This window comes from Poecile atricapillus, chromosome 29 (genome assembly GCF_030490865.1).
Source record: "Poecile atricapillus isolate bPoeAtr1 chromosome 29, bPoeAtr1.hap1, whole genome shotgun sequence".
Taxonomy (NCBI): Eukaryota; Metazoa; Chordata; class Aves; order Passeriformes; family Paridae; genus Poecile; species Poecile atricapillus.
This window is the reverse complement of record NC_081277.1, coordinates 4,307,011-4,318,856: the sequence shown is the minus strand read 5'-3', so window position 1 is coordinate 4,318,856 and position 11,846 is coordinate 4,307,011. Positions and strand designations below refer to the sequence as shown.

At 46.5% G+C, this 11,846-nt stretch overlaps 1 protein-coding gene and 1 long non-coding RNA gene across 11 annotated transcripts in view; one reads left to right on the top strand and one right to left on the bottom strand.

The window, feature by feature from the left end:
- Positions 1-189: 189 nt before the first annotated feature.
- The window catches only part of KANSL3 (KAT8 regulatory NSL complex subunit 3), a 23,101-nt gene continuing 11,444 nt past the window's right edge, over positions 190-11,846 (bottom strand). For 3 of the 10 annotated variants that reach the window (XM_058859473.1, XM_058859474.1, XM_058859483.1), the window contains 7 exons: positions 10,727-10,912; positions 8,966-9,098; positions 5,512-5,584; positions 3,928-4,046; positions 2,427-2,616; positions 1,286-1,380; positions 190-740 (listed from right to left, as the gene is read on the bottom strand). In XM_058859473.1, the coding sequence (XP_058715456.1) occupies positions 205-740; positions 1,286-1,380; positions 2,427-2,616; positions 3,928-4,046; positions 5,512-5,584; positions 8,966-9,098; positions 10,727-10,912 (1,332 nt within the window). In that variant the 3' untranslated portion in view covers positions 190-204. The other 7 variants (XM_058859476.1, XM_058859478.1, XM_058859481.1 and 4 more) reach the window with 7 other exon arrangements.
- Positions 7,621-8,883, top strand: LOC131589744 (uncharacterized). Its single transcript, XR_009279834.1, has 3 exons — positions 7,621-8,155; positions 8,219-8,567; positions 8,697-8,883. It is a non-coding gene; the product is annotated as an uncharacterized LOC131589744 (long non-coding RNA).

Genomic DNA, 11,846 nt, shown 5'->3' with positions numbered 1-11,846 from the left:
TAGGAAGGAAGGAAGGAATTTAAGAAGGAATTTAGGAATTTAGGAAGGAATTTAGGAAGGAATTCAGGATTTTTTAGGAATTTGGGAAGGAAGGGAAAGAATTTAGGAAGGAAGGGATTCAGGAAGGAATTTGGGAAGGAATTTAGGAGGGAATTTAGGAAGGAAAGAATTTAGGAAAGAATTTAGGAAAGAATTTAGGATTTTTTAGGAATTTAGGAAGGAAGGGAAAGAATTTAGGAAGGAATTCAGGAAGGAATTTAGGGGAAAGGAAAGGAAAGGAAAGGAAAGGAAAGGAAAGGAAAGGAAAGGAAAGGAAAGGAAAGGAAAGGAAAGGAAAGGAAAGGAAAGGAAAGGAAAGGAAAGGAAAGGAAAGGAAAGGGAAAAGGAAAAGGAAAAGGGAAAATGAAACTCAGTCCAAAAACACAACAAAATTTTTAAAGAATTACATATAAATATAAAAAAAAGGAAATTTTTATTAAACAGCAACAAATCCAGAAAATTCCCCCCTTTTCCCACCCCCAGGAATTCTGGGGGGTCCCAGAGCTGCTCCCAGCCCCGGCGCTGTCCCCAAAGTGTCCCCAAAGTGTCCCCAAAATGTCCCCAAAGTGTCCCCAAAGGGTCCCCAAAGGGTCCCCGGGCTGGGCTGGGGGTCCTGGAGGTGCCTGGAGGGACGGGAGCCACCCTGGGCTGGTGGTGGCCACCCTGGGCTGGTGGTGGCCACCCTGGGCTCCTGGTGGTCACTGTGGAGAAAGGACAGGGGTCAGAGGGTCCTGGTGGCCACCTCGGGCTCCTGGTGGCCACCCTGAGCTCTGTGGTGGTCACTGTGGAGAGGGGACAGAGGTGGACAGGGGTCAGAGGGTCCTGGTGGCCACCCTGGGCTCGTGGTGGTCACTGTGGAGAAAGGACAGGGGTCAGAGGGTCCTGGTGGCCACCTCGGGCTCCTGGTGGTCACTGTGGAGAAGGGACAGGGGTGGACAGGGGTCAGAGGGTCCTGGTGACCACCCCGGGCTCGTGGTGGCCACCCTGAGCTCCTGGTGGTCACTGTGGAGAAGGGACAGGGGTCAGCAGGTCCTGGTGGCCACCCTGAGCTCCTGGTGGTCACTGTGGAGAAGGGACAGGGGTCAGAGGGTCCTGGTGGCCACCCCAGGTGTCCCCTGGTGTGGTTTTTGGGAATTCCAGTGTCCCCAAAGTGTCCCCAGGTGTCCCCAAGCCCCCCCAGGTGTCCCCAAGTGTCCCCAAAGCCCCCCCAGGTGTCCCCAAGCCCCCCCAGGTGTCCCCTGCTCACCTGGGGGCCCTGGGGCTGCTCCTCCAGGCTCAGGGAGCCCCCACGGCCGGGCTGTCCCCGCAGCGTCACCGTGATGGTGGTGGGAGCCTTCAGCCCTGCAGGACACCCCAAAACAACACCTTGAGACACCCAAACAACACCCAAAACAACACCCTGACACCCAAACAACACCCTGAGACCCAAAACAACCAAAACAACACCCTGAGACACCCAAACAACACCCTGAGACACCCAAAACAACACCCTGAGACACCCAAAACACCCTGACAACACCCTGAGACACCCTGAGACCCAAAAACACCCTGACAACACCCTGAGACACCCAAACAACACCCTGAGACCCAAAACAACACCCTGACACCCAAAAACAACACCCTGAGACACCCAAAACAACCAAAACAACACCGTGACACCCAAAAACAACACCCTGAGACCCCCAAAACAACACCCTGAGACCCAAAAACACCACCCTGAGACAGCCAAAACAACACCCTGAGACACCCTGAGAGGGTGGGGGTGACACCCAGGTGGGAATCAACAGCCCAAGGAGCAGGAGGAGCTCTGGGGAACATCCCCAGGGTTCTGAGGTGGGAAAGAACAGCCCAGGGAGAAGGAGGAGGAGCTCTGGGGACCCTCCCAGATTGAGTTTGAGGTGGGAATCAACAGCCCAAGGAGCAGGAGGAGCTCTGGGGATGTTCCCAGCCTGGGCTGAGGTGGAAACAACAGCCCAGGACGAGCTCTGGGGACATTCCCAGAGTTCTGAGGTGGGAAACAACAACCCAAGGAGCAGGAGGAGCTCTGGGAACCCTCCCAGTTCAGGTTCTGAGGTGGGAATCAACAGCCCAGGGAGCAGGAGGAGCTCTGGGGAACATCCCCAGGGTTCTGAAGTGGGAAATGACAGCCCAAGGAGCAGGAGGAGCTCTGGGAATGGTCCCAGTTCAGGTCCCGAGGTGGGAATCAACAGCCCAAGGAGCAAGAGGAGCTTTGGGGAACATTCCCAGGGTTCTGAGGTGGGAAATGACAGCCCAGGGAGCAGGAGGAGCTCTGGGGAACATTCCCAGGATTCTGAGGTGGGAATCAACAGCCCAGGGAGGAGGAGGAGCAGCTCTGGGAACCCTCCCATCCCTCCCTCCCCGCTCACCTGAGCCCTGGTTGGAGATGTGGGCCAGCCCTGGGAGGCTGCTGGCCAGTTTGGCCAGTCCCCCGTTGCCCAGCAGCTGCTGGATGGCCGTGGGCTTGCTGGAGGCGCCCAGGGCCAGCGAGGTGGGCACGGGGATGGTGCTGATGGTGGCCAAGCTCTGCAGAGCTCCTGGAGCCTTCAGAGCTGAGCTCTGCGGGGTCACAGAGCGGATCTGAGCTCCTGGAGCTGCTGCTGCAGCACCCAGAGCCCCCCAGGGACCACCCAGAGACCCCAGGGACCACCCAGAGACCCCCAGGGACCACCCAGAGACCCCCAGTGTCCCCTGGGGACCACCCAGAGCCCAGGGACCACCCAGAGCCCAGCCCTGGCCACCCGAGACCCTTGGAGGCCACCCAGAGCTCAGCCCTGGCCACCCCAATCCCCCCCAAAACCCTCCTGTGTCCCCTGGGGACCACCCAGAGCCCAGCCCTGGCCACCCCAAACCTTTGGGGACCCCCCAGAGCCCCCTGTATCCCCCCCAAACCCCCCTGTGTCCCCTGGGGACCACCCAGAGCCCAGCCCTGGTCACCCCAAACCCCCCCAAACCCCTCCTGTGACCCCTGGGGACCACCCAGAGCCCAGCCCTGGTCACCCCAAACCCCCCCAAACCCCTCCTGTGACCCCTGGGGACCCCCCAAACCCCCCCTGTGACCCCTGGGGACCCCCCAAACCCCCCCGGTGTCCCCGGTGTCCCCAGACCTGTCCGGGTGTGGCACTGGAGGTGACACTGGGGGTGACCTTGGTGCCCCCCATGTCCTGCAGGCTGAAGCTCAGCCCCTGGAGGAGGCTGCTGGCAGAGGCTGCCCCTAAAGAAACCCCAGACACCCCAAAAATCACCCTGGGAGCCCTGGGACACCCCAAAAATCACCCTGGGAGCACCCCCAGATCGGCCAGCAGCACCCCAGGGAGAGCTGGGGGGATCCCACGGGGGTTTGGGGGGATCTGAGTGGGGAGAGACCCCCTGAAATCACCCTGGGGAGCCCTGAGAGCCTGCAGGGACACCCCAAAAATCACCCTGGGACCCTGCAGGGACACCCCAAATTATCACCCTGGGACCCTGCAGGGACACCCCAAATTATCACCCTGGGGACCCTGCAGGGACACCCCAAATTCCCACCCTGGGCAGTCCCAGCAGCCTCTGGGGGGGTTGAACCTTTCCCAAAACCCCAAAACCCACCCCAGACCCCCCCAGGAGGATGAGGAGGGGTCTCCCCCAGACCCCAAATCCCTGGAGGGGTCTCCCCACACCCCAAACCCCTTGGGGGGCTCCCCAGACCCCAAATCCCCCCAGGACAGGGTCAGTACCTGTCAGGGCTGGGCCGGCTCTGGTTGCCCGTGGCTACCAGCCAGCTCTGCAGGGCTGGGAATGGGGGTCTCCCCACACCCCCCGGGGGTCTCCCCTCACCCCAAATCCCCCCAGGAGGATGAGGAGGGGTCTCCCCCCCCAGGACAGGGTCAGTACCTGTCAGGGCTGGGCCAGGCTGGCTCTGGTTGCCCGTGGCCACCAGCCGGCTCTGCAGGGCCGGGAACGCTCCGGGAGCCTGAGCCGGGCTCAGAGACAGCTCCGGACTGGAACTGAGCCTGGGAGAGAGAGAGAGAGAGAGAGACAGGTGAGGGACACCTGGGGACACCTGGGGACAGCTGGGGACAGCTGGGGACACCTGGGGACACACCTGGGGACACACCTGGGGACACCTGGGGACACCTGGGGACACCTGGGGACACCTGGGGACACCTGGGGACACCTGGGGGACACCTGGGGACACCTGGGGACAACTGGGGGACACCTGGGGACACCTGGGGACAACTGGGGACACTGGGGACACCTGGGGATACCTGGGGATACCTGGGGACACCTGGGGACACCTGGGGACACACCTGGGGATACCTGGGGACACCTGGGGACACACCTGGGGACAGCTGGGGACACACCTGGGGACACCTGGGGACACACCTGGGGACATCTGGGGACACCTGGGGACACACCTGGGGACACCTGGGGACAGCTGGGGACACCTGGGGACACCTGGGGACACACCTGGGGACACACCTGGGGACACTGGGGACACCTGGGGACACCTGGGGGACACCTGGGGACACCTGGGGACACACCTGGGGACATCTGGGGACACACCTGGGGACACCTGGGGACACCTGGGGACACCTGGAGACAGCTGGGGACACCTTGGGACAGCTGGGGACACCTGGGGACACCTGGGGACACCTGGGGACACCTGCAGACACCTGGGGACACCTGGGGACAGGTGGGGACAATTCAGTGGGGACACCTGGGGACAGCTGTGACACTCAGGACAGGTGGGGATTTCATCCAAAATGTCATTTTTAATCCAAAATATTTATTGTAATTTTTAATACTAATATTTATATATATAAAATAAATATAATATATATAATATGTATATACAAAACAGATACATAAAATATATAATAATATATGTAAACTATATATATAAATATATATAAAAAATACATAGAATATATTAAAGTATATAAAACATTTAAAATATATAAAATAAATAAAAATATATAAATACATAAAAGTATACATATTAATATTAGTATTGATATTAGTATTAATATTAGTATTAATATATAGATAAAAATATAAATAATATAAAATACATTAAAATATAAAAAAATATAAAAAAGATATAAAAATATAAAAAATATATAAAATAAAAATAATAATGAAATAATAATGATGAAATAAAAATAAAAATTAAAATAATAATAAAATATTATAATAATGAAATAATATAATAATAATGAAATAATATTAATAATATTAGTAATAAAAAATAATATTAATACTAATAAGACTACTAATACTACTAATACTAATACTACTAATACTAATACTACTAATAATACCAACACTAATAATACTAATACTACTAATAATACTACTACTAATAATAATACTAATAACAGTACTACTACTACTACTAATAATAATAATACTAATAATATAATAATAATAATATTTCGATTATAAAACCCCGGAATTTCCCCAATTCCCGCTCACTTTTGGCTGGAGAACATTCCCGGGATTTCCTTGGAGCCGGAATGGCCGAGGGGCAGCGACTTCCCGGAGACACCTGGAAAACAAAACCCGGGAAAATCCTCTGGAATTGCGGGAAAATCCTCTGGAATTCCGGGAAAATCCTCTGGAATTCTGGGAAAATCCTCTGGAATTGCGGGAAAATCCTCTGGAATTGCGGGAAAATCCTCTGGAATTCCGGGAAAATCCTCTGGAATTCCGGGAAAATCCTCTGGAATTGCGGGAAAATCCTCTGGAATTCTGGGAAAATCCGGGATCCTCTGGAATTCCTCAGGAAATTCTGGGAAAATCCTCTGGAATTCCTCAGCAAAATCCTCTGGAATTCCTCAGGAAATTCCCAGTTCAAAACAATAAATTCATGGAATTAGGGGAGGCCAGGGGGGAATCGCTTCCCAGAAAATTCCAGGAGGAAAAATTGCAATTAAAAAATTCATGGAATTAAGGGGGAATCGCTTCCCAAAATTCCAAATTCCAATTAAAAAATTCATGGAATTACGGAGGAATCACTTCCCAAAATTCCAAATTCCAATTAAAAAATTCCAGGAATTTTCCAAGCTGGTTCCCAATCCCAAATCCCTTTTCCTGGGGTTCAAATCCCTTTTCCTGGGGTTATTCCCATCCCAGATTTTGGTTTTTTTTGGGAATTTTTGGGTGGATTTGGGGGGATTTTGGTCCAAGGCGCTTTAGGAAAAACACGGGATCGGAAATTGCTGGAATTTGTTTTATTTCCATTGGATTTTCCTTTCCTGCTGAATTCATTCCTGATCCCAAAGCTCCTTTTTTACTTCTGGAATTCATTTCCTGGCTGTGGAGAGAAAGTTTGGAAAATTAAAAAATTTTAAAAATTAAAAAAAAAAAAAAAAATTAAATAAAAATAAATTAAATTTAAAAAATGAAATTAAAAAAATAAATTAAAAAATCAAATAAAAAATTTAAATTAAAGAAACTAATTTTAAAAATTAAATTTAAAAAATGAAAATTAAAAAATAAATTAAAAAATAAAATTAAAAAAATAAAATAAAAAATCAAATTAAATACATAGAATTAAAAAATTAAATAAAATAAATTAAATTAAAAAAATTAAATAAAATAAATTAAACTTAAAAATTAAATAGAAAATTAAATAAAAATTAAATAAAAAATAAATTTAAAAATTAAATTAAAAATTAAATTAAAAAATTAAAAATCAAAATCAAAAAATTAAATAAAAAATTAAATTAAAAATAAATTTAAAATAAATTATTATTAATATTATTACTATTACTATTAATGTTAATAAAGAAATAATTATAATTATAATAATGATAGTGATAACGCTAATAATAATAATAGAAATAACAATAGAAATAATAATAGAAATAATAGAAATAGAAATAATATAAAATAATAATAAAAAAATAAATAACAGAAATAATACAAATACTAATTATTATTTCCCAGCTTTGAAAAACTCGGATTTCTGAGCAGAACAGAGCTGCTGGCCTTTGATTCCAGAAATAATTCCTTAAATAATTCCATAAATAATTCCCTAATTAATTCCATAAATCCCATAAATAATTCCATAAAAAAACCCCATAAATAATCCCATAAATTCCCTAAATAATTCCCTAAATTCCCTAAATAATTCCCTAAATAATTCCCTAAATTCCATAAATAATTCCATAAATAATTCCCTAAATAATCCCATAAATAATCCCACAAATAATTCCATAAATAATTCCATAAATTCCGTAAGTCCCTAAACAATCCCATAAATAATTCCACTAATTCCCTAAATAATTCCCTAAATAATTCCATAAATCCCATAAATCATTCCATCAATAATTCCATCAATAATTCCATAAATAATCCCATTAATAATTCCATAAATCCCATAAATAATTCCCTAAATAATTCCATAAATCCCATAAATAATCCCATAAATAATTCCCTAAATAATTCCATTAATCCCATCAATAATCCCATAAATAATTCCATAAATAATTCTATAAATCCCATCAATAATCCCATAAATAATTCCATAAATCCCATAAATAATTCCACAAATTCCCTAAATAATTCCCGAAATAATTCCCTAATTAATTCCGTAAATAATTCCATTAATCCCATCAATAATCCCATAATTAATTCCATAATTAATTCCATAAATCCCATATTTTGGGATTCAGGATTTGGAGCCAAGAAAGGTCCAGCAGAACAGGTGTGCAGGGTCCAGGTGACACCCATGGGTGCACAGGTGACACCCACAGGTGTGCAGGTGACACCCACAGGTGTGCAGTGTCCTCCAGGTGACACCCACAGGTGTGCAGGTGACACCCACAGGTGTGCAGGGTCCTGCAAGTGGCACCCACAGGTGTGTGCAGGTGACACCCACAGGTGCACAGGTGACACCCACAGGTGTGTGCAGGTGACACCCACAGCTGTGCAGGTGACACCACAGGTGTGCAGGTGACACCCACGGGTGTACAGATGACACCCACAGGTGTCCAGGTGACACCCATGGGTGTCCAGGTGACACCCTTGGGTGTACAGGTGACACCCACAGGTGTGCAGGTGACACCCACGGGTGTGCAGGTGACACCCACAGGTGTACAGGTGACACCCATGGGTGTGTGCAGGTGACACCCCAGGTGTGCAGGTGACACCCACAGCTGTGCAGGTGACACCACAGGTGTGCAGGTGACACCCACTGGTGTACAGGTGACACCCACTGGTGTGCAGGTGACACCCACAGGTGTGTACAGGTGACACCCACAGGTGTACAAAATCCAAACCTGCAGGGGCAAAAAACCCCAAAATTCCGGTTGGGAAGGGTGGGAATTGTTGGGAATTCAACAGAAAACTGGGAAAATCCCGGAATTCGTTTGGGAATGGTTGGGAATTGTTGGGAATTAAACGAAAAACTGGGAAAACCCAAACCTAAAGGGACCAAAAACCCCCAAAATTCCGGTTTGGAAGGGCAGGAATTGATGGGAATTCAACACAAACCTGGGAAAATCCCGGAATTCTGGCTGGGAATTGTTGGGAATTGTTGGAAAACCCCGGAATTCCGGCTGGGAATTGTTGGGAAAACTCCAAAATTCCGGTTGGGAAGGGTGGGAATTGTTGGGAATTCTGGGCCAAAAAACCCCAAAATTCCGGTTTGGAAGGGCGGGAATTGATGGGAATTCAACAGAAAACTGGGAAAATCCCGGAATTCCATTTGGGAATGGTTGGGAATGGTTGGGAATTACCTTGGGAATTACAGAACTCATTAAATTGAAACCTAAAGGGACCAAAAACCCCAAAATTCTGGTTTGGAAGGGCGGGAATTGATGGGAATTCAACACAAACCTGGGAAATTCCCGGAATTCCGGCTGGGAATGTTTGGGAATGTTTGGGAATGTTTGGGAATGTGTTGGGAATGTTTGGGAATTACCTGGGGTGGGTTTGTGCGGGATTTGTCGCCTCGGGAGCGGCGCCGAGCTCGCCTGGCCCGGCTTGGGGAGGGACAGAGCGGCCACCTTGGCCTTGGGGCTGGAGGTCGGACTGCTGGACACGCTGGACAGATCCTGCAGGACAGACGGACACCGGGGTCACCATGGGAATTGGGGAAAAAATCTGGGATTTTGGGGATTTGGGAATGAAAATCTGAAAATTTGGGAATTATAAAATTTGGGAAAAATTTGATTATTCTGAAAATTCTGAAAATAAAATCTGATAATTCTGGAGATGCTGGAGAGATCCTGGAGGGACAGACGGACACTCAGAGCTGAGCAGAGGGGTTGGGGATGGGGATTTGTCTCATTCCTGACCGTGAAAATCCTGGGATTTGTGAGATTTGGGAAAAAAATCTGATAATTCTGGGGTTTGTGAGGTTGGGAATGAAAATCTGGTAATTTTGGGAGATGCAGGAGAGGTCCTGGAGGGACAGACGGACACCGGGGTCAGAATGGGGTTTGTGGGATTTGGGAAAAAAAATTTATAATCCTGGGATTTGTAGGATTTGGGAATGAAAACTTGATAATTCTGGGATTTCTAAAATTTGGGAATAAAATCTGGTAATTCTGGGATTTGTGAGGTTGGAAAAGGAAATCTGGTAATTCTGGAGATGCTGGAGAGATCCTGCAGGACAGACGGACACCGGGGTCACAATGGGAATGTGGGATTTGGGAAAAAAATCTGGGAATTTGGGAAAGAAAATCTGAAAATTTGGGAATTATAAAATTTGGGAAAAATTTGATTATTCTGAAAATTCTGAAAATAAAATCTGATAATTCTGGAGATGCTGGACAGATCCTGCAGGACAGACGGACACCGGGGTCAGAATGGGAATAGGGAATGAAAATCTGGGAATTTTCCAAACCTCCCATCCCAGCCTCCATTTTTGGACATTTCTGGACATTTTTGGACATTTTTGGTGATCCAGCTTTTCCAAACTCCCATTCCAACCTCAATTTTTGGACATTTTGGACATTTTTGGACGTTTTTGGACATTTCTGGACATTTTTGCCCATTTTTGGTCATTTTTGGACATTTTTGGTCATTTTTGGACATTTTAGGACATTTCTGGACATTTCTGGACATTTTTGGTGATCCAACTTTTCCAAATCCCCATCCCAACCTCAATTTTTGGACATTTTTGCCCATTTTAGGTCATTTTTGCCCATTTTTGGACATTTTAGGACATTTTAGATAATTTTTGGACATTCTAGGTCATTTTTGGACATTTTTTGAACATTTCAGGTCACTTTTGGACATTTCTGGACATTTTTGGTGATCCAACTTTTCCAAACTCCCATCCCAACCTCCATTTTTGGACATTTTTGGACATTTTTGCCCATTTTAGGTCATTTTTGGACATTTTAGGACATTTCAGGTCATTTCTGGACATTTCTGGACATTTTTGGTGATCCAACTTTTCCAAACCCTCATTCCAACCTCCATTTTTGGACATTTTTGATGATCCAGCTTTTCCAAACCTCAATTTTTGGACATTTTTTGTCATTTTTGGACATTTTTGCCCATTTTTGGTCATTTTTGGACATTTTAGGACATTTTTGGACATTTATTTTACATTTTTTTGACATTTTTTTGTCTTTTTTTTCCCTTTTTTTCCCATTTTTTCCCGTTTTTTCCCATTTTTCTCCATTCTGCCGCCACAAAATCCCCGTTTTTCCCCCCAAAAACGCCCCCTCACCTCGGATCCCGAGGGAGACGCCGGGATTTTGGCGGCAGGGGAGCCGGGCCGGCTGCTCCTCTCGGGAATCTCCAGGGACAAATCCCTCCTCTTCCTCTTCCTCTCCGCCTCCAAATCCCGCGGATCCGAGCCGGGCTGGAGCTCGGAGCGGGTCAGGACCCCCGTCAGGAAATCGGCAATCTCGTCCTGGGGAGGGGTTTGGGGGAAAAAACGGGGATTTTGGGGGAAAAATGGGGATTTTGGGATGAAAAATGGGGATTTTGGGGGAAAAATGGGGATTTTGGGAGGAAAAATGGGGATTTTGGGATGAAAAATGGGGATTTTGGGAGGAAAAATGGGGATTTTGGGATGAAAAATGTGGATTTGGGGATGAAAAAATGAGGAATTTGGGATGAAAAATGGGGATTTTGGGATGAAAAATGGGGATTTTGGGAGAAAAAATGGGGATTTTGGGGGAAAAAATGGGGATTTTGGGAGGAAAAATGAGGATTTTGGGAGGAAAAATGGGGATTTTGGGAGGAAAAAATGGGGATTTTGGGGGAAAAATGAGGATTTTGGGGGAAAAAATGGGGATTTTGGGAGAAAAAACGGGGATTTTGGGGGAAAAAATGGGGATTTTGGGGGGAAAAATGAGGATTTTGGGAGGAAAAATGGGGATTTTGGGAGGAAAAATGGGGATTTTGGGAGGAAAAATGAGGATTTAGGGCTGGAAATGAAATATTCCCAAAGAAATGGGTGGTTTGAAGGTTGGGAATTGTGGATTTTGGGAAAAAAAATCTGGATTTTTTGTGATAAAAAATGTGGATTTGGGAAGAAATTTGTGGTTTGAAGGTTGAGAATTGTGGATTTAGGATAAAAAATGGGGATTTTGGGACAAAAAAATGAGGATTTAGGGCTGGAAATGAAATATTCCCAAAAAAAATCCGTGGTTTGAAGGTTGGGAATTGTGGATTTAGGGTAAAAAATGTGGATTTTGTGATGAAAAATTAGGATTTTGGGATGGAAAATGGGGATTTTGGGATAAAAAACGGGGATTTTGGGGGAAAAATGGGGATTTTGGGGGAAAAAATGGGGATTTTGGGGGGAAAAAACGGGGATTTTGGGGGAAAAAACGGGGATT